Source organism: Paramisgurnus dabryanus, chromosome 3 (genome assembly GCF_030506205.2).
Source record: "Paramisgurnus dabryanus chromosome 3, PD_genome_1.1, whole genome shotgun sequence".
NCBI lineage: Eukaryota > Metazoa > Chordata > Actinopteri > Cypriniformes > Cobitidae > Paramisgurnus > Paramisgurnus dabryanus.
The window spans coordinates 17,944,448-17,968,526 of NC_133339.1; the positions used below are offsets into that span (position 1 = coordinate 17,944,448).

The 24,079-nt window shown below is 38.2% G+C and overlaps 1 protein-coding gene across 1 annotated transcript in view; it reads left to right on the forward strand.

The window, feature by feature from the left end:
• The window catches only part of tmem104 (transmembrane protein 104), a 46,081-nt gene extending 23,621 nt beyond the window's left edge, over positions 1 to 22,460 (forward strand). The window contains exons 9-10 of the mRNA XM_065277943.2: positions 7,101 to 7,194; positions 19,621 to 22,460. Of these exons, the coding sequence (XP_065134015.1) occupies positions 7,101 to 7,194; positions 19,621 to 20,384 (858 nt within the window). The 3' untranslated portion in view covers positions 20,385 to 22,460. The remainder of the gene's footprint in view (positions 1 to 7,100; positions 7,195 to 19,620) is intronic.
• Positions 22,461 to 24,079: the final 1,619 nt, after the last annotated feature.

Here is a 24,079-nt window from a genome sequence, read left to right on the forward strand (position 1 = left end):
TATTTTGATAGCATTTACTTTTTTATCAAAATGTTTCATGACACCTCATAAGTCTAATTTGGCGAGAATCACCCAGGCGTAATATTTAAATATTGAGAAGTAGGAGGATGAAGCATATTTCTTGGCAATATCATAAATACCAGCAGACAGGTATTCTCAATTAAATTAAAATAAACCAAAGCAGGACACGCACATAAACCGGATGGATCCCACTGTCTTGTGTGTTGGGGGAAATTGTTTAATATCATTATTTAATCCTTCAGTTGTGTTGACTCATGGTGTAGCTGTCTATCTGTTTTGATCCTGTCGAGATGTCCTGCCTAACATAGATTACACTGTAAGCACTGGAGACAAATGGCATGAGATCTTGACACTGTGGGGATTAGAAAAATAATCCCAGTTTTACTTGTGAATGTCAGTTGAATTGTAATCCTGCATTCTGTGCTACCACATGAGCTTCTGCAAAAACCTTGGATGGAAATGAGCCGATGAGTCTGTTGTCTTCGCTTTCTAATCTAATTTAAAGTCTAAATTGAAATTTGATTGTCCCCTGTCACTGTCTCTGCTGGCCTGCTTTCACAATGTGTTGATCCTGAAAAGCCGAACATTTGCTAAATGCTTTCATCATTGTAATCAATAGCAGTTGATGGCACCACTGTTGAATTCAAGTGTAAAATATTTGCAAATGTGAGGATGCTATTTGTTTATAAATGAGGAAACTTAATAGGTTATGTTAACATCACACTCATTTAGATGTTTGTCAGCCTGAATTTGACACGTTGTGCTGAAACAATATTCGCATCATCTGCTGGCAAATATCATTGTCATTGTCATTGGTGGTTTCATTTCACTTATTGATGTGAGCACGAGTCTTGATCTGTCGTCAAGCTCATTCACCTGTATTGCATTTTCTATTTTCAGTAAGTTGTTGGATTTGAATGAACTCCATATTGCTCAATTTGTTATCTGATATAGCTTTGAAAGATTACAGTCATCCAAAAGATGCCAAATGCTCCACTGACCACAACTTACAGCCTGAGAAAGAAGAAATAAAAACAAAACCTGCAGGGCTATGTTGAGAATACTTTTTACTTGACCTTGACGCAGTTTTTATTCTTTCTTCATGTTTTAATTTGGTTGATTTTATGATAGTTTTACAGTGTCTTTCTCTTTGTTTCCATGTCATGTCTGAGTCACTCAGTGCCCTGCTGCTCTTCCTGCCTGGCCCTGTCTCTCCTTTTCACCCTTTACTGCCATCCACGCCCAACATTCTTCCTGTTTGGCTTTCCAGGCTTGCATGCATCACCAACATGCCAATGTTGCACCATTTTCTCTACAATTTTTTAAAAAGAGCAATGGATAAGCGTAAACTTGCGTAGAGGAGCGTCTGTCAAGTGTCCATCCTGCCAGCATCCCATTTCATATCGGAAACTGTAGCATATGTTATAAGTCAAGCTCTAGATATGGTGCTTCAGCACGCTCGGTCATCAGACATGAGATTGGGTGATATGTTACGTTAGGCCCATAAAGAATCTCTTTTTTGGTTTCAATTTCTATGTGGGGTTACGTTTGGCATTTTATGGCCATTTGAGGATGTAAGACGTACAGTGTGAGTGAGATAGCTAATGCTGGAGTTTTTACCAAAGATCGATAATTTATTAAAGTGCCCATCTTATGACTGCTTTTCCACAAGTTAAATAGGTGTATGAGTTCCATAAAACTAGTTTCAAAAGTTGTTTGCTCGCAGTAGCTTGTAGGAAAAGATTGTTACCCATCTCTAGTAGCCTCTGTTTCAGTGCATTTCAGATTGTGCCGTTTTGAGATGGTCATTACATATTTATGAGCTGCTGCTCCTTTGATCACGCCCCACTACTAATGTCATGATATCGCAAGCAGTACAGACTGTATTATTATTTTTATGTATTATATATTATTATTAACGGTTTATGTATTGCCAACAGACAAATCAAGCAAAAAAGTATCACTAATAAGTACATTCCAGGAGAAGAAACTCATGAACATAATGATTCCAGAGTAAATTGTGATGTAGCAGTCTCAACAATACACCCGTTTTCCCTGGACAATACTAACATATTCCCGTTATAAAACATTTTCAAATGCATTATTTTCGCAAATTACAGAAATTAAGACCCGGCGGGGGATGTATACTGCTTGTGGACAGCATGCTAGAAGCTAGCGGGAGGTCCGGACCGTATCTTGAGAAAGTGATAAGAGACTTGGGGGTACGTTAGCTTCGTCAGAAAAGCAGGGTCGATAAGGCCCGGTCTTGGTTAGTTTGGCAAAACACTATTACTTAGTAAGTTCATGTAGAATTGTAAAACGAAAAGTACAGTAGCTGGTCACTGGCTTTGCAGGAGAAACCACGCTGCAAACTAACTAGCATAGCGGTTAGCCACCTCGTCGTTCTCAATGGCAAATGACTGCTAAAACACACACACAAGTTCACCCACTCGACGTGCATCAATTTGTGGGCGGGATGATGTCAGTTTTTTTTCAGCTAACAATTTATAGCCTACTGTCTACAAACTTGAATAATATTAGCATTACTATACATTGTTTAAAAGGTATAACTTACGGATTTAGCATCAATGTATGGTCTCTGTTTTGAGATACAGATGGTCTAGCACAGTGGTTTTCAAACTTTTTTAGGAGCGACCCTAATTTAAAAAAATAAAAATTATGCGACCCACACTCTACCCCCCCCCCCTTAGTAGCATGAAGCAGGGCGGGGCCGAAAGCCGTCATAGTGGAGTGAGCCCGGTGAAACGTGCACGCGCGCATCTGTATGTATTACCTAATGAGCAGACCCGACGCCAGACACAAATTCACGGATGGGCATTTCATTTTTTCAGGGGGCACAAATGAGATCAAACTCACTGCAATTCATAATATCATTAATTATGAAAATGGGCAAAAAACGAGGAAGAACTGACATACGCAACACAACGGAGGAGTCTTAAAGATTGGACCTAGCTTATACTGAAGCAGTCTAAAAACACGTCGCAGGGCTCGACATCAATGCTTGTCCGCTTATCAGGGACAAGTAACGTTAGATTAAAACGCCAATAACAATCACCAAAACACGCTAATTATTCTGCATCCTTTAGTCTCAATGACAACCAAAAGGGCATAATGTAATAACGCTAAGTTAAACAAATAAGTGCAGCAAACACAAAGTGAGTTAACACTGACAAAGTGGGTTAAACATACTGCGGTAAAAATGTGAAGTTTTTAATAACATGATACAGTTAAGCAGCATCACATCACGGTTGAAAATGTGACAGATTTCATGACAGTTCACTAAACAAAAAATTAATATTAAGCCACTTACATTTTAGACGCAATGTTGACTGTTTTTGTGGTTTCAGCAGCGAAAATAGTTCAAAGATAACAGCAGAACCATAACGTGTCAGTCTTACCGCAAAACTCAACCGTGTCGTAACGGTGGCGCTTTGCTTAGCAAACAACTAAACATTTCCGCGCTCACTTTCGACAAACCAATCAAATACATACAAAATATATATTTTGTTAAATCAGACCAAACACATTTTTATTTTTATTTAGGAGTTTTTATTTCCCCTTGCATCATTTAAAAAATGGCTGTGACCCCGCGCGCAATTTAATCTGCTGTCTATGAATTTAATACAGTAAGCTGCGCACGCACATGGGTCATGTGACACAGTGGTGGAGTATTTTTTTTATTTAGTGTATTTAAAAGATATTTTACTGTGCTTTTATTCAAGTGTGTTGTAATTATTATAGTTTTTATAATAAAATTGAATAAATTATTTTAGTAACATTTTTTTGAAATCTTTCTGGCGAGTGGCGACCCAGTTTTTAATTTCCGCGACCCACCAGAGGGTCGCGACCCAGGGTTTGAAAACCACTGGTCTAGCATCATAAATGTTGTACTTTGTGACATAAGTCCAGATGACAACATGCAAAATATAAACGTAACAACTTACCTTTATGTTGATATAACGATCGCGAATCGAATCCAGTCTGTTTCAGAAGTGTGAATAATCTATATAAGTCCATTAAAATACATCCAATGACCATTTTTGTCCACAAATGCGTATAATCCGTGAAATATAGATACATAGTCTGTTGTTTACATCAGATTTCGCATGAACGTCTTGTAATAGTATAATATCGCCTACAATCTGAGGACTATTTGCGTCGTAACACACTGTATATGAGATTACACTTTAGGTTCCTGTGAACACATAAACACGTGTTAAAACGTTTTTTTTTTTTTAAGTAGGTGGGAGTATAATACATAATATCCAAATAGCACTGTTATTTCCGTGAGCCATAATAACAGTATAGAGGATATATCAGCGAAGTGACTGCTCTGTCCTCTGTAGCTACCTGGTGGGTGCAGACCTGCGAGTTGGGTGGTTGGCGGATAAATTCAAACAGAATGTGACGAAAAGGCTAGTTACGTCACAACGGAGCTGATTTTGAAAGCGGTGCAATCTGAGACTCAAGGCAGAGAACATTCAGAAACCTGTATCTTACTCAAAACAGCATGGATGGATTTTCTTTCAAGTTTGTATGCGTGTGGAAGCACCAGAGACACAAAAGAACACCCCAAAACCCAGAAAAGAGTTTTTCCCAATATGGGCACTTTAAATCTTACATGCTAATTCCTTAATAAATAAAAATGCCTGGTTTATATCAGCTGTTATATATGGTGATTTAATTATTTTAGGAAGTAACCACAACAAAATAATTTTCTTAAATAATTTTCTATATTTTCTTAAATTAATTACTTTAACTCTTTCCCCACCAGCGTTTTTTTTTTTTTTAGTTTCCAGCCAGCGCCAGCATTTTTCATTATTTTCACAACAGTTTAATGCAGGGGTGTCCACTCATGCTCCTGGAGGGCCGGTGTCTCTGCAGAGTTTTGTTCCAACCCTAATCAAACACACCTGATCCAGCTAATCAAGGTCTTACTAGGCAGACAAGATACTTTGAGGCAGGTGTATTGAGGGAAGTTTTAGCTAAACTCTGCAGGACTCAGGACCGACTTTGGACACCCCTGGTTTAATGCATTCCAGAAAATGTTCTTCTTTAAATATATAAACATACAATATGTAAAATTAAAGAACAGACTCTCTGCTTTCAAACAAAAAATAAATGTTTCATCCTACCTTTATTAGTTTTCTTTTATCACCTCTCAAATATGCGTAGGTTTCTTCAAAAACACCAAATTTTGAGCAAAAAGCTGAGGTAATTCAATTTTTGTGAAAGACCTTTGATAGAGATCAGATTCAGAGCGATCCTCAAAACATACACGGACATGCAGCTGTTTGCCCTAGGGTGATACTTCCATGTTTTATAAATTGCGTAAGAGCAGCACCTGGTGGACAATAGCGGTATTATGGATTGCCTGTAAATAATCGTCATTGGCAGGGAAGTGTTTTCTCTTCATTGACGGATAACTCGTCAATGGTGGGGAAACAGTTACTTTAAAGGGATAGTTCACCCAAAAATTTATCCTGAAGTTGTTCCAAACTTGTATACATTTCTTTGTTCTGCTGAACACAAAGATATTTTGAAAAATGTTAATAACCAAACAGATCTGTAGTATCCATAGTATTATTTTTAGTCAGTGGTGCCCCAGATCTGCTTGATTACAAACATTCTTTAAAACATAATTCTTAAGTAAATACGCTAGCTTTTAATTACTAGTCATATCAACCTCATGTTGTGAAAATAAACGTCCCACTGTGAAAGAAGCTTGGTATCTTTAAAAAGAGTCTTTCATTTTTACAACACATGTGAATGCCTCAAAGCGTTTCCTGTATGGTAGTACATTAAAATTATATTAAAGACTCTTTTACAGGTGCCTAGAGGTTTCTTAGAGGGTTCTGCTGGTGTGACCTTGAGAGTTGTATACTTTTTACAAGGTATCAGGGTTTTGTTTTGTCAACTATTTATAATTTGCATTCATTTATTTTTCTGATGGATAGAAGAGTGTTTCAACAATCAAATATATTTGGATTATCCTCAGATCTGTATCTCCGCATGACTTCTCAATTATCACACAAGTGCAAAACAACACCTCGTCTATACTTTTCGTACTCATTTTGACTTTCAGAAATATTGTTAAATTTCCTATTATAGCTCTGGTATCGGAGCAGCACATGAATCAGTTCTTTTGTTCTTTCTCTCCGTGTTGCTGTAGGCCAGACTCTCTGTCAGCTCTTTTATCTGGACAGATGTTCAGGTTTCACGATGAACTGTTAACTCAGCCTATCTGAATATACAAAAATCCAGACACCCCTCACCTTTCAAGATGAAATATGGCCAATGTCACTTAGGGCCATGCGATGTGTAATTCACTCTTTAATGGAAGATGACTAGTGTTCGACAGTTCATTGTGATTGACTGCGTTAATCTCTGTCTTGGACCATTAATCAGATTTTATTAATCATTAAATTATAATTGATTCAGTTTAGACCTTCTTTGCTCTAGTCTGGTCCTGGTCTCATTGTGCACTTTTTAGTTCTCACAATGAGTATGTCAAAATATGTAACAGGCCATCTTTTGTTCCAGCTGTCCTGTAGAGCTCATAATTGAGGGATATAAAAAATATATAGACAGTGCTGTCATAAAACATAACTATGATTAAACAGTCTGCTTAAATAAACAAAATGTAAGGGTTTACATGCAGGTATACATGCTTTTTTATTTTAATATCTAAACGGCTTGTTTTTATTCTAGACTGTCTAGTTCTTGTGAATGATCGACGCTGTGATATATTGATGAGAACATTACGTGTGATGTGTAGCATTATGAAGTAAAGCAAAACATAATTTGTCGTACACACTCCACCAGATTATTTCAACCACATTATCTGTACTTAACTAGAAGGGAACTTTCTGTATAAAATGTATAAAGTATTACAATTGGATTGTCATCCTCAGGGTTCATGTAAAATTATCTACTGTGTAATACCATACAGTTTTGGAGATGAACGTACTCCAGAAAGTTCATCATTGTACAATGCTGCATCTTTGAAAGGTTTTACGATTTCATTGACTTGTCTTTCTGTCTTCACCTTATCTTAGGGCATCTTCACTTTACTTATGGGGCCCTTCACCTTTTTCAATGCACAGAAGACCAAATACCTCCAGATCCTCACCTCTGTTATGAGGTGGATTGGTAAGTAGGCTTATTTTTATTGTGCTTTCTTTTCTATCTTGTTTGTGTTTTTCTTTTTGCTTAAAGAATTGAGTAAAACGTAACATTTTGACTATAAATTCAAATTGCATCTTTCGGGTTTAAAGCTGTAAAATGGCTTGAAATGTAAAAGCCGTAAAATGTCAGTGCATGACAAGAGCACAAAGAATTTAAGCTTGTACAAACAAAGCATTTGTAATATATAATACTCTGTGGCACAACTACAGTCTTCTTCAACCATAACCTGCCAAAATGCTGTCGATGTGTTTTTTTTTCATTGTGTCCCCATTAGACAATTTGCTTTTTATGTATTTATTTTTTCTTCCAAATCTGCCACTTATGAGATCACCATCATTGTTAGTACGTTGTTCCCCTCGTTTGGTAGCTAGGGTCCGTTCATCATAACACTGTCTCGCTCTACATCTCTGCCTTTTCTCTCTCTCATACCTCAACCTGACAGCCCAGACAGGCCGTCTCAGGCGTGATTGGGCAGTCACTTACCAGACAACACGACCAAAATAAAATAGCCCATCCTTACCTGCTGTGCAAACCATAAGCAAGTGAATCGCCACTTCTGTGGACATGTGTAAACAAACAATGCACCAATAAAAACTCGGGATTTTTTCAATATTTTTATTCACGATGAGAGGAGAATGAGAATCATTGATGTCGCTTTGGTAGTCCTAAGCTCTCCATTGGCTAAACATTCAGAATGGAATCGGGCAAATGGTTTTATTTCCTGAAAGCTCCACAGACGTAGGGTTTATCTTGAATTGAAGCTGGATGGGGCAGTGAAACGGATGTTAAGCTTTGTGTATTAATGTAACACTTCATCTCATAGAAGAAAGCTGTCAATAGTGACTATATTACGCTTAATGCTTAACATCAGTCTTAAACTGATGGTCTTCTTCCTCTGCTTAGTTTTTCAGTTTACAAATTCTGCCATCTAAATAGAGAATCGGCATGGTACGAGTGCAACTGGCTTTTAAAGGGGATGAGAGCTGAGACTTTCATTGGTTTATTGCACGTAACGCCCAAAACACACCCATTACTCGTTATGAGAATAGGAACAACTCTTTTAGACTGTGCACTAGGTGCCCCAACATTGTTAAATAAGCAAAAGTAGATTCGGACCCACCCTTTTAGACAGTGCATTGTGCGATTTAGACCATGTGCTTAGATCTTTAAAATAGGGCCCTCAGTGTATAAAGGAATGTGATGAGAGTCTGTGGATGTTCTGGTTCGAACATACACTCAGATTTCTGCCATCGGTTTCGTAATGTACTTTCCATTAAATGGCTAGCCTAGAAATCTAGACGCACCCTAGCGGCCGCAAAATATATTTGCTGCCAGGGTTTAGTCTAGGCACTCACAATACACTTAACCGGTCCAAAAACCAAAATTTGGTCAGGCCAATCACATCGTGTGTAGCGTCTGTGGGGCGGGCTTAACATGATGACGACAGAGCTGCAACGGTTCCTACTTGAAAACAGAGAATGGCTGCTGCTGCTGGCGAACAGCTTTCTTTTGAAGCGGCTTTGGCCGCAACTCTGGAGGACTTAGACTTATGTTTTTCTTTGAGAGAAGAGCAAATAAACCCTACTGAAGTCCTTTTTAAGCAAGAAAGATGTGCTATCCTATTGCGTGCAGAGGCATTTTGAGGGACAACCTTATATCCCGCCCCTTGCATTGAGCCGTTTGTGTGAAGAGTTGCCAGACCTTACATCTTGATGTAGGTCTGGCTAACCAGGCTATTAAATGGCAATATAACCGGAAACCTGCCTGCTTCAGCAACAACCTGCTGGATGAACTTCACAGCAGTGCAGTTATTTCTCATGCTGTTTATCCAGAATGGTCTTGCTCTGTTAGACATCAGAATCAATACGGACTTGTTTGTACAATGTATATATTATGTGTGACTGGTGACTCATGAAGCAGACGTCACTGGTCCATATTGCCACAGGCTTTTTTGCATTGCAGTGTCTTTGTTACAGTAATAGATCAAAATGGTTGCCCTGTAGTCTTTCTTCTTGATGTGCTCTCATCTTATCTTTTCTCGGTTTACATTTTCCTCCTGGCGTTTTGAACCTCTAGAGGGCTGAAGTAATTATTTGATAATGCTTCCTGATGAATTTTAGACGTTGAGACGTTCAAATTTTACCAATGACTTGAAACTGTTTGTAACATTCCACCTCTCTTAACAAATGTGTCCATATGCCTAATTTTGTTTAACATGAAGGTTTGAAGTCATTAATAAATTTAAACGTCTTATAATATAATATCTAGCAGTAGTGAGGGTTTGTAGTTGTAGTGAGGGGTTGTAGTTGTTTTGTGTAATTCTCATTAGATGCCCTTTTCAAATGTGTCTGTTAAAGCACACAGTGATTCATGAGCCCCTGATGTAGTCTGATGCTTAGCAGTTCGTAATTAGTATAAAAAACAACCCTGCCTGTGTTAATGGAACACATACGCCAAGTTTAACTCACTATAGACTGGTAGTTAGAGAGGCTGGCATTTATTTCTGATGAGAACTTACCGACCAAAACAGTAGCAGAGGAAAACTGGTCATGGCCACGCGCTGCACTTTCTTTCTCCCATTTTAAAAATATTATTATTAATGAACCGTCTTTTTCTATCTAAAATGTTTGCTACAAAGATGGTAGCAAATAACCAATGTTAATGCCAAGCCCATTTCACTGAACGAGCAATTATAGCTCAAACGGTCAAACAGTCATTATGTAAGCTGGATCTATATACTTTATATAGAGTATATGAATCTGAAATAATGACGGATTAAGCTCTTTTAATCTGCAAGAGAGGAATAGAAAGATAGGCACTTTTACTGCTTCTACACAAACCTATCAACTTTATCATCTTAAGACCTACACTATGTATCGTTATTATACTATACATATTATTGTATAAAGTCTACACCTCTCACAATGTTAATAAATCCCTTTTAAAGGGGGTCATCTTCACAAGTATTGCAGTAATGTAATATTTAAGTGCATTCAGCTTTGTTCATGTCAAAGAGAAAGCAAAGAGAGTTTGGGGTGGTTGGATTTATGAAATTAATATAAATATATTTAATAAATCAAAGTACTGGGTTATGGTCACACATTACTAGTCGTTTGTCACATGTATAGCATAGGTTTATTTTTAGCCTGAATTAGATTTAATTACATCTTTAGAATATGCATTACTTGTTTTTTTCATTACATATTTAAATGATAAAAATAAAAGCAAATCGTCGCTGTCCGATGAAAACCACGTATGTCCATTTTGCTGATTTTGAGATTTTTCGACGGATTGAATGTCCAGGTTCATTTCCGTATACAGTATGCTTCACATATCTAAATGGCCAATGAAATTTTGTGAAATCATGTCATCTGATTTTCACGTATATCCATTTGGTGTCAATCACGCCGCGTATCTCCCACCCTGTGGAAGCATCTCGCCGGTCTCGTGAAGTTTCGTCGAGGCTCAGCACTGGATAGCCAAATAAACATAGCCTGGTGAGACAATGACTTTCGCCACGTACGTCTAGGAGTGACAAAATTACGGTAGGACTGTGCAAACAAAGTATCTGTCTAGCATTACCATGTTGGTGTATTGATTCATTGTCCCTTCATAGTTTGCAAGAGACATTTTTATAAATTTATAATTAATATTAAATAAACTAAGCGTATTTAATAAACTAAGACGTAGGCTATTTAATAAACTAAGCATATTCATCTGTCAATATGAAACATGACTTGGCCATTCTAATTAATGATCGGAAGAACGCGTATTGACCACCGTTACGGTGCATTCACACGGGGCGTAAGCGTTATCGCTTAACGGAAGGCTTGTCTGAAGCGTGGCCAATCACAGTGGCCGCTACACATGCTCCGTTCTTCCATAAACCTAATTGGCTGGCTCTGCCTAGGTTATTTGCATAAGGCAATCTGATTGGCTGACGCACGCGTTGCCGCTTGAAAAGTTGAGAAATGTTCAACTTCTTCCGCGAGCAACGGCACTGACGCGGCGCCGACAGATCCAGAATTCAGTTCAGCAACGCATGACATCACCCATTAAAGGCGGAGTCCACGATGTTTGAAAAATGTTTTGGAAAAGGAGACGGGCCGACTACCAAAACACACTTATAGCCAATCAAATCAAATGAAATGCCGGGTTGCATATGTGTGGGGCGGGTCTATCAACAGAAGGTCCAGATTCTATTGGGGTAGGGGCGTGTTTGTTTAGGTGATTTCAAATATCAACATTGGCTTTTAAACATCATGGACTCCGCCTTTAAAATTGAATTGGAAGCGATAACGCTGACGCCCCGTGTGAATGCGCCATCACGGTACATTCACATGGGGCGTAAGCGTTAACGCTTAACGGAAGGCTTGTCTGAAGCGTGGCCAACAGCCAATCACTGTGGCCTCAACACAAGCTCCGGTCTTCTATAAACGTACTTGGCTGGCTCTGCCTAGGTTATTTGCATAAGGCGATATGATTGGCTGACGCACGCGTTGACGCTTGAAAAGTTGAGAAATGTTCAACTTCTGCCGCAAGCAACGGCACTGACGCGGCGCCGACGAATCCACAATTCAGTTCGCCAACGCTTGACGTCACCAAGCGTCAACGCTTACGCCCTGTGTGAATGCGCCGTTACTGTAAAATACGCACGTATGTCCATTTAAACTCAATTTTGGTCAAATGTGGCAAGAATATGGTTACATGTAAAGATGCCGTACCAAGTATGACAACGCTACATTCAACTGCTTTTCAAATACAGTGTTTTTTTCACTTCCTGAAAAGTAACCGTTTTGGACATACGTGAGTTTCATTGGGCAGCGACGAAATAAAAATAGAATTTCTCTAAGAAAGACATATTGCAAGACATATCGCCATCGCAGCTGCTTCACAGTAAGTTATAAAACATTCATAACTTCAATGTACAGTCTGTTAACCAGCAATTACAGTATCAAGGTGAATAATAATACAAAGGTCTTACTGCATGCAACTCATTGTTGTCATGGTACAAAGCCCCTCCCACTTTCTGAATGTTGGCAATGTGAGCGTGTTCCTATAAGGTCCCTTTTCTTTCACCTTATCTTTTGCATTGCTTTATTCCTTTTCTTTATCGTATTTGTAGATCCGTCTCTGTCCTGCCAAAATAATAAATTAAAGAGTGCTGGAAGTCGCGCCTCTGTGAAGTTGCCCTTGGCAACCGATAGCGTCTCCTACCGTCATGGCCGACCGGCTCAGACCCCGCCCAAATCGACACGTGACGACTCACTCTCAATAGCGTACCCCTGAAACGTCAGCAGTTCCTGTAATCGAAAAAATTCTGAAACTTGTACGAAACCTGGTGAAGTGCATTTGGCACAGGAATACTCTGCTTTTTTTAAACTTTGCCTATGTTTAGCCTGAGGAAACGATTCTTAAACTGTGTTAATAAGTCAGATTGCATGAAATACCGTTGAACTCCCCCTTTAATGACATTCATTAATTTATTATAAAATTTGTACTGCACCCTTTAGTTCAGGGGTGCCCAAACTCGGTCCTGGCAGGCCAGTGTACTGCAGAGTTTGATTAGGGTTAACCCTTTCAGGACCGAGCTTAGGCACTCCTGCTTTAGGTACAAGGGTGAACTTTGTTGACAGGTTATTATAGTGATCATGCTCTTTGCCATACCATCTTTATTATATTATATGCAAGTCTTCTGAGGACATCCACCAGGTTTTTGGCTAAAGGTGATTTATGGATGAACTGTTACTTTATCTTATACTGATTTTTAAAGAAATGTTTCAGAGCACACAAGTCGCCTATCAACAGTTTTTCATCCACCCTTTTCAGTAGCGTCCGTTTCCCATGATTCTCTTTGCTCCTAGTCATTACTCACATCAGACAGCAGGACAAGCAGGCACGTCCCTTGTGTGTCTCCATTCACCTGTAATGCACTAGGGGAGAGACCGTGGTCGCTCTTTTGTCAAATGAGATGTGGTAAGTGGGGCTCGGTTCAGTCGGCGTCATGGGAGCCACTCCGTGTTTCAGCCTCAATGCCACCCACTACCCATCATTTTGCCAAGACCTTACATTCTGGGAAAACGGCACTCAGTAATGACCTTAACAACAACGATAACCTGACGCTAAGTTATTACTGACTAATGTTCATAGTTACTGGTTTGTCGTTCATTTTTCTCCTTTGTCCCTTCATTCTTGCGGAAAAAATATAAAAGCTCAGCAGTCTCGCAGACCGCAGCTCTTTACATTCGCTTGCGTGAAATGCATGACGAGACTTGTTTACCAGAAACACATTCATGGCATCTCGTATGCAGAGCCGTGGGTCTTCACATGCATTATTTAAAAGCTGTTTTATTGCTTGGGTAATTTAAATGGAAAATATCACCTGCTTTTCTCTCAGCGTTGAAGTAGAGAACATTTATCAGCTTTTGACATTAACAGCGAAGTGAATCAGTAAGGTTGTGGCTTTAATTCAAATTTGGCGTGAATGTTGAGGAAGGAACAAATAGCTTGTGATTACTCTGAGGAGATTAATGACTTTATCTCACGTTGCTTCTACATAGACTGGTTGATAGTCTCAGAATATGATTTGTTTTTCAGATGACAACATGGCATTGTCAGGTGTCCAAAATCAAGATACTTGACAGATAAGGCATCTTGGTTTAGATACCAACAGACCTCCATGATGAACACAAGGCTTCCAGCATCCATTCAGGATTTTACCAGTATTTAAACGTTATGGGTCGTTCACTGTTAACCTCTATTGGGAACTGGACTTTATGGTGTTTTTACAGGTCAGATACAAAGAGGTTAGGTCTTAAAAAGAACTGCCTCGGGATATTCCACCGCAGTTTAGTTTAAAGGTATTCTGAAATATAGCTGTGCCTTAATGAATACCCCGGGCAATGGTTCAGCTCAGAGAGCCTGAAAATTGCTCTGAAGGAAAATGCATTGGTGCCTCTCATTTAGCAGGGCTTGCAATATGGACAAGCCTCAAAGTGTCATACACGACTCTTCTTAACAGACCATAAAATCTCTCGCTCATTTGCTTTGGCCTGCAGAACATCATCAATTGCTCTGCATTGGATATAATAGCCATGGCTGCTGTGCCTGGTGTGGATTTACTCAGGATGTGAATCGCGTTGAATGATCAAGTTGTTTTGCACTTTCTTAGGCTGAATGTTGATGGTCACATTTGTCTCCTTAATGAGTTTTGCTTAACTTTAATTACTTCTTTTAAATATCAGGTAGAAAATTAAGTTTAGGCTGATTGGGGATACGTGTGTACCCTTTATATTTCCCTTTCACATGGCTCCATTCATTTAAACTGAATCAGATGAAGACTAAAGAAATGAATAATGGTGAATGTTGTTGATTTCTTGTTTCTGAATAGCCAGTCATTTGTTTGCCAAAAGAAAATATTTGGCGTGTATTAAAAAATTGATACATGTGATGTAAGTATCGTGTCATTTTGTTTGGCAACACTGTATCGAGCCCACTCCAATTCGAAAGTTTACAAAAAAAATCAGATTAATGGCCGTTGTTTTGTTTGAAGTTTACATCCCGACCACTAGATACCATTTTTCTTATCTCTGAACTTAAACAGTGACTAGAAGGATTAGCATAGCGCGCCACAAATAAGTTTTGCTAAGGTTTGCATATGGTGGAGTATTCATTAGCATAAATAAAACGCCTCAAGTTGGAGGTTCAGTCTGGGCCCTTTGATGGGTAGATCTTAGGGGTGTGACGAGACACTTAATCCACGAGACGAGACGAAACACGAGATTGGGTTCACGAGAACGAGACGAGACGATATTTTTATACTTTTTAAGAAACCCTCAATGATAAAATAAATGAATAAGAAACTGAAATCACATTATTTTTAAATGTTTTAACTAATCAAGGACTGTCCCTAACAATTTTTTTGCTAACTGATAATGAAGTAATTTGTTATTTTGGGGTAATAAAAATAGACCCAGGTGAGCAGTAGCATTTAAAATTACATAATAACGAAGATGCAATAATAATTGGTTCAAATAAAGTATTAAAACCAAGTTACATTAAGCAACATTTTGTGGCCTATAAATAAAAAGCATTATGTATGTATTATAACAAATGCCTGCAGGGGGCGATAGAGGACTCGTCTCGCGGACGCTGTCTTCACTTTCACTTTAGACGGAGAGAAACGCTTATTTTTAGTCAAACAATGTTTAAATCCATATTAATATTTAATATGTCCATTTCTTTACACTAGAAATGATACAGCCACTGTCATTTTTTGTGCAAGAACATGCAGACATTAAATCATGTAAACTCTGTGTGAGGGTTTAATCTGCCGAGACTTCACATCTGACACTGATCAACAGACAAACACAACGCGTCTCAGACTTCACACGAGTTCCCAAACTAACATTATTTGAAGCCTAAACAATAAAGCAAACGCAGTAAAAGACAAATATAATGCATGCACTGTAAAAGGGTCAAACAGAAAGCTGCATCCTTCGGAGGTCACATATGCAGGCTGCATACGTCATCAAGGTTTATTTCAGATCATTAATTGAGCATTACATTCGCAAGTCGTGAGCATATTACACAATTTGCGATTATCTAAATAATTAGTAAACTTTATAATTGTTAATAGTCTCTAATAAGACAGTGATAAAGTAAATGCAGTTTAAAAATGCGACCTCTGAAGGATGCAGTCTTTTATTTGAGAAACGGCCAGCACCTTCACAAGAAATCTCGCGAGACACATGTAATATCGCGAAACACATTTAATCTGGCGAGATCTCGTCGCACCCCTAGTAGATCTTGCCTTTCATCAAGGCCTAGGTTGGGGATCTTGGGCGTAAAAAAGTTGGTGACCACTGATTTAGCCTATTCAACCTTCCAGGTATGTTCAGCATGCAATTGTGTATCGTGTAATAACTGTTTGTTACGTGAATGTACGAACACCTGTGTGTGTTATTGTTTAGCGACTAATAGTCTACTGCGACTTATATGTTTTTTTGTCTTCAAGTCTCCAGAGCGACTTACAGTCTGGAAAATACAGTAAACCTAATATCTGATTAATTGTTAGAAAGGTTGTTCCAGAACCAATGAAAATATTAAAGTACGTCATTATGTTTCCCAAACGTTTGCTTTGAATTGGTCCATTTTATCCTCCTTTCCCCGCTTGGCATCAAGCTCAGATGCAAAAGCTAAGCCTCACTTCGGTCAAAAATGAGATGATGATATTAACCAAATGCTCATTCAAAACTTGCGGTTTGTTAGCAGGATCCATTGAGAGTCTCGTAAAAAATTTGCATTTACAAGAAAACATGTCAGATGCACTTGGAGGGTTTTGCATCTGAGCTCTTCATATCAAGATGAATTAGACTGTATGACAGAGGTACCAGTGGCATTTTCTTTGGCCCTCAGTGAGACACTGAGGGAATTGATGCTTGTTTGATGAATCGTTTTGCCATGTGTGCTTGGACGGAAACACATCTCATCCCTAAACAGCAAAGGCCTCTGAGCTGAAGGTTAAGCATCTGTACAGTGACTTGAGTTGTGTCGTGAGATGTCAGGAGTATTTGGATTAAGTGTGCCCTTGAGTTTTTTCCTTGGTTGGATGCTTTTAAAGACTTCTATAGTTGTGACTGTAGCTTAGCATCTCGACTTCAGCTGCGGTCCATTCGTGGCTGTGTCCTCTACGGTTTCTAGTGGTTACATTAGCTGTCTCTAAAGTTTCCTCCAGTGATTTCAGTTCCATAAATATATATGACCATGTTTGTCCTCTACTTCAGCTGTTATGATTTTGTAAAACAGGTGAGATTTTCATTCGCGGGGCGAATGTAAATAATAGAATGAATATGTGTATGTACTTTATGTATACATTCGTGGTCATCATGGATTTAGCTTTTTTGCGACTTTACAGTAAATGCATGTTAGTATAGGTGATTATTTGAAGAGTTTGGTTCTAAAACGCAATAAATCCAATTTGACTAATTTTGGTAAAAATGTGTGACAATAAATTGACACGATGAAAAATACTAAACAAACTTTTGCGTAGCATCTTTAGGTTATAAAAATATAAAAAATTAAAATCCATAATTTGATTATCAAAGATTTCTATAAATCTATTGAATCAATCTATAAATGTGCATTCATCTTTGCCATGTTATATGTATTTAGTTGACTAGTGGTATACACTGATTAAAAAATAAACATTAATCAAAACACTTACTTTGTCATATTAAGAACACTTTCATTGCTGCTGTTATACTTGGGACGTCATCGCTGAACCTTTTTTAAAGCGATCAGCTGTAAAAAAAATTAGTCCGGCATTTTTCCATCTCTCGAGTGCCTCTCACGTAAATTATTAGATTTTGATAACGTTTCTTTCCCATCACAGAAAACCACCACAGGTTTATCAATGCCATCAAAGTATTATTTTGGTTTTGTTAGTTTGTTGATCACGAAGTACAAAGTAGATGAGGAAAACTAGGATTCTGTGTTGTTTACAATGCGTGGAATGGTGCGCTGTGATTTTTTGAGCGGATTTATTGCATTCTGCAAAAAAGGAGGAGTGCCGTTTATCACTATTTGGGAAAAAGGGAGAAAAGATGACAAAATAACACGGCGGATATTGGATTTTGCGTACAATTAAGAATTTAATTTTTAATACTGACCAGATACAATACTGCTTTTGGCAGTAACTCATAAAAAAAAAAGGCGTTTATCGTGTTTTGGAACCAAGCTCTTAATTTGTATTGATACTTTTCAGTATTGTGCAATGTTTGAACAGTATATACACCCTCAGAAAAAAGGTTGCAAAAGCTGTTATTGGCGTGGTACCCTTTCAAAAACACCTTTGTACCCAAAGAGTGCATACAAGTAGGACATATTATTGGTGCATTACCATTGGTGTGCTTTACCAAACATATAGTCTTATATATAATGCATACATATATTTTGAAATATAAAAATGTACAGGATCTGCGCTTATGTGCTTGTTTATTGTAGCACATCCATCCGTGACACAACACACAGTTTAAGTAAGGAACATTATTGGGGTTATAATGTTTCCAGCCACGCTAAAAATGTATTCTAATGGTGTACTGGTAGCGTGCATTGATACTTTTTCACAACCTTGACCATGAAAGAATATCTTGCCTTATTGTTCTGCTCCCAAACCATCAGTGATATCATTTGCGCACCCCCCCCCCCCCCCCCCCCTTGCAAATGTGCATTAACTTTCAGTCTACTGGCCGTTTGCCATCACACGAACTTTGAAGACACACTACAGCGGGTCACACTTCACCACTGTGATGACGCTGCACCACCGCGGTTTTCACCGAACACTGGGTTAAAAATAACCCAGCATTTTTTGTGTATTCAAAAGGATCCAATCAATTTTTCCTTTAACACTGATCGTTTTTGTGTCAACTATTCTTTTAATGCAGATGGTCTAAAGTATGTTTGTGTTGGACCAGATGGAAAGTTGCTCTCTATAAACATTCAATAGCTGATTGAGATGAAGTAGGCAGTTGGGGTTTTTGCTATCAGCTCTTTGTGTTCGCTATCATTCAGCTTGTTGTCTATGCATTTACATGAGCTGAAGGAGTTATTGGTCCATTCTAACCAGCTCAGCATTTTCTATCAGCCCATTACATCTTATACAGTCTAACCCTGTTCTGCATTGATCACAGACATTGATCAGATTAGAAATGAGGACAGACATGCGTTTTATTTTTTTTATACAAGTTATATAATTAAAAAAGGACTTAGCAGCTTTAATAGAAATACTTGAAACTCTTTCTGTCCTGTGGCTGTTTCTATCAGACATCTATTACACACAGTGTTTAGTGATAATAATGTAAATCCTCTGATGGATGTTTCTTGTTTGATACAGTGTTGGCCTGCAGCAGAGCAGAGCTTTACAACTGGTCTTAGACAAATTAACACAGCGCACATTTCTATTGTCCACACATTTAATCGAAAACAGGCCTGACAAACTACTCTGTTAGCGGAGTTAATGTGTAGTCAATATCTTTTATTCCAGACTGGATAAATGAGCAAATCTATTGTAGTCTACTCTAGAGATGTCTACTTAGCTTTGTTTCCATTCGAAGTTCTGTATTAAACTTATGCATAATCTGAATATCGTCTTAAACATTTGCAATTAAAGCAGCGTTTCCATCAAGTGAGCTGAAGAGAGCAAAATCATCACTTCCTGATTAAGTGGCGCTAAAGCCACTGTTTTTAACCATTTTCATGTATAATCACCTCAGAGCATGCAAATGAAACACTATACACCTGTAATCTGATAATTCATCTGAATTATTTAAAAAAAGATAATTCATCTGAATTATTTATGTTTATAATGTATTTTTTCTCTGTGTATTTCAGCGTTTACCATGATGATTATCCTGGCTTTAATCCGCATTGGCAAGGGTCACGGTGAAGGCCATCCACCCGTGGCACAGATCGCAGGCGTGCCCAACCTCTTCGGGGTTTGCGTCTACTCGTTCATGTGCCAGCATTCCCTGCCCTCCCTCGTGACGCCCATCTCTAACAAAAAGCGAATGAGCGCCTTGGTCATCACCGACTACATCCTTATTCTGTGCTTTTACAGCCTGCTGTCCTTCACCGCTATATTTTGCTTCGACAGCTCGTTGTTACGTGACATGTACACGTTAAACTTCACCGATAACTGTGACGTTCTGGGCATTCCTTTTTTGCGCTATTTCCTGGGCCTGTTCCCCGTCTTCACTATCAGCACCAACTTTCCCATAATAGCCGTCACGCTGCGCAATAACTGGAAAACTCTTTTTCACCGGGATGGAGGTACATATCCATGGGTGGTGGATCGTATCGTTTTTCCTCTCATCACTATAGTTCCACCCATTATCGTGGCTTTCTGTACCCATGATCTGGAGTCACTGGTGGGCATCACCGGGGCGTACGCCGGCACGGGCATTCAGTACATCATCCCGGCCTTCCTTGTGTACTTGAGTCGCCGCCATCTCGAACCTGTGTTTGGAAGGGATGTTATTAATAAGCACAGATCTCCTTTCAGACACAGTTTCTGGGTTTGGTTTGTTGTAGTGTGGGCAACGTTCTGTCTGATGTTTGTCACGGCTAATATTGTCCTCAATGAAACCAAGAACTGAATACAAATGCGATTTTCTTCGTCAAGCCATGTTTTTGTTTTAATTGGGAAAACAATGATATTAGCTGTAATTGAAGTTAATTTAATTTTGTGTCTAAAAGGGACCAAATATAGTTTTGGCATTACTTCAAAAGAATTGCTGCTGTTAAGGTTGAATGCTAATGTGATAGTCGTTACATACAGATTGGGGATCTTATACTGTAGTTTGGAAAAAAACAAATGTACAGCAAATATTTTATTATTCACAGTAGTAATATTCATCAAGCAAGACAAGTGGACAATAAATCTTCCTTATTTTAGTCTTCCAAATCTCAGCCTGAGATCAGCTCAGATCGTAGCACCTCACATTTGGCATTTCAGCATCCCTAATTCACGTCTGGCACCTCACAGTGTCTCCTGCCGTGAATGATGTTGACACGAGTGAATGATGTGCCTGGAGTTCAGTCTCAGTTCAGCTGCAAATTCATCAAGGCATTGAAACTTTCCAAATGTTCTCCATGTACAGGATTTTTGAAAGACCCTTAAAGGAAAACACCACAGTTTTCAATTTTTTACTATGTTCTTACCTCAATTTAGATGAATTAATACATTCCTATCTTTGTATAATGTGTGCACTTTTAATCTTTGTACAGCGCTTCTTGAATGTGTTAGCCTAGCCCCATTCATTCCTATGGCTCCAAACTAAAGTTTTATTTTGTGCCCCCATACTTACTCGTGTAACTATTCATGTAACAGTCTTTAAATAGGGAAAACATGTAAGTGTTTGGTGGCTTCTAAATTCATTCCTGTTTGGATCCTAAGGAATGAATGGGGCTAGGCTAAATGCTAACACATTCACTACGCGCTGTACAAAGATTAAGTGCACGCATTGAAAAAGATTGGTATGTATTAATTCATCTAAGTTGAGGTAAGAACATAGTAAAATATTGAAAAACGGTGGTGTTTTCCTTTAAGGTAGGAGAGAAAGATTAACCTAATATTGTGTGGATACAATTTGTCTTGTAATATACACATGTTTACCATAAATGCAGAGCACCTTATCATGCTCAGCAGAACACTATTAGTATGATTTTCTGTACAAGCCATTGTAAAAAAAGATTTGTTGGTTTAACTTAAAGTAATTTACCTGGATGCCTTAAAATTTTAAGGCAACCATCTAACTTAATTTTTTAAGTTGAACCAACTTTGTTATTACAGTGAGCAGTATACACTTTAAAATATGAAGGTGCTTCACGATGGCATAGAAGAGCCCACCAGGTTCCATAAAGAAACCTTTCTGCTTCAATAAAGGTTGTTTGTAGTGAATAAATGTTATTTAGATCATAAAAAAACGTTTGAAAGAAATGGTATTGCTGTGAAGAACCATCTAAGCACCTTTATTTTTATGAGCGTAGTTATCAGTGTAAAGTATTTCATGTGGTTTGGCTTGAATTTAAATGCAGATTTTTTGGCACCCTGCCTTGCATTGTGTATGGGTTTTTTGGTGGGGGGGTTTTGGTTTTGTGTGTCGATTTTAGTTTAATCTAGTTTTATTTTATGTTTCCATCCTTCAGCGCATCACAGCGCATTCCTTTTGTGTTTTTGTCAGTGTTTGATCTTCAGTGACATCTTTGATGTTGTAAACTGATCGCTGCTCAGCACCGCTTCTTGATTTTAAATGACGCCGTCCGCTTTGGATTTGGGTTTAGATTTTGAAGAAATATATGTCTGCATGAGCTTGATGTGTGGACAAAACAAATGGCTGCTTATTCAATTTTTACCATTTTAAACTGTAAGTAATTGTTTAATACAGCAGGACATGCACTGGAGTTCATGTCTGCCTCGAGCACAAAAATAAATGATTTCACGTCTGTGAGGTAGTTATAATGTTAACAAATGATGCTCGTTGTTTTGTGTCCATGTCTGTTTGTCAACTAAACAAATGTGCCTTTTGCCGGGGATCTTCCTGCTCTCACCTAAATCTCTCATTGAAAAATGACTCTCTCAAGTCAATTCAGATACTTGACAATCACATTATTAAATTAATAATAATGTCTATCATTGTCTCACTTAAATAAAGATGGAATGCTGTTTATAATTTTTTGGATTGTCTTGTATTTTTCTAATATGTAATAACTCACGGATTTCCCAAGTGTATACACAAAAATGGTCAAAATGGTCCAATGTACACCTACCTGAAGGTACTTTTGTGGGGTACACCTACCCCAGAGGTACTTTTGTGTAACAAAGAGTGTTTATTAGTACTGCAAAGGTTCATATTAGTATGAAATGTATAAGTACCTAAATTAGAACCTCTTTAAAGGGTACTGTTCCAATCACAGCTTTGAACATTTGACCTTTATCTCTGAAAGTGTATTAAAGATTTAGTTGTATTTTTAAAAACAATTCATTCTGTTCTTTGCAATATTTTTAAAGCAGGACAACAGCAAAGCGATGGAAGCATGTATATATACATTGACCAATGTTAAAGTAACCATAGGTCTTTTCTGCATCGTGACGAATATCTGAGTGAAAGATCTTCTGAAATTAGAAAAAATGTGGGGCGGGACTTGATTTTGTCCATGCAGAAGTTATTGGATCATTGGAAGTGATGCTTATTGCTACTCGCTGCGATCTTCTCCTGGGAAGTATAGATCTCCAAAAAGGGGGCATTTCTCAATTTTGGGGTGGGATTAGGCATTTTTAACCATCCAAGCAAATAAGTACGGTAGCCCTGAGAAGCCATACATCATAATTTTTTTAGAAAAGCAGGTCTCTGCGGAACAAAAAGTGGTTTTTCCCAATTTTGGGGCGTCTTCAAACTGAAATAGGTGTTTTTCCACCTCTTTGTCTGATTGGCTCAAATTAAGTGCCTTATATAAATAAAATACACAGTCCTCTCGCGCTCTGTTGCTCATTTTCTGTGTTATTTACATATTTTGAAGCGCAACAACATAATACTGTTATGGCATGGTATAAAATGGTTTATGAATGATTCAAGAGTACTTCATAGTTTTTTATAGATTACACCGAATGATCTTTCTTCTTTTGTAATTTTGGCACAATAAAGTTATTTTTTCTGACATTATTCATATTTAGTTGTCTTCCCTTTTATATGGAGCTAGAAGAGTCTCAATAAAGATAAATGCACACACTACATTCACATATGCACACACAGGATTCATAAATACACACACAGGATACACAAATGCGCACAAAATTCACAAATGCACACACAAAATTTAAAAAGCACAGAAGATTCACAAATGTACACAAAATTCAGAAATGCACACAAAATTCATAAATACACAACCAATTCAGAAATGCAAACAACATTTACAAATGCACAGGACAAGATTCAGAAATGTATTTCTGATGCACACACAAATATATCTTGATTTACAAACTGTTTTGGTCTGTGAACTTTACTGCATTTGTGTGTGAATTTTGAGACTCCCCTGACTTGGCTCGACACACAAATGCCAACCAACTGACAGGCAGAACTTCACCGCGCTAACGTGAGCTCGCGCCCGCACCACGTGCATATCACGCTGTGTAAACTTCTTCTTCTTCGGTTTAATTGGCGGTTGGCAAACCAGCTTAAAGGTCATGTGATTGGCTTATAAGTAAACAATCCCCCACGTAGGGTGCGTTCTTGTGATTGGCTAAAACAAGGGAGATATCTAATTGGTTGCAGATCATTCTCTGTTTAAAAAA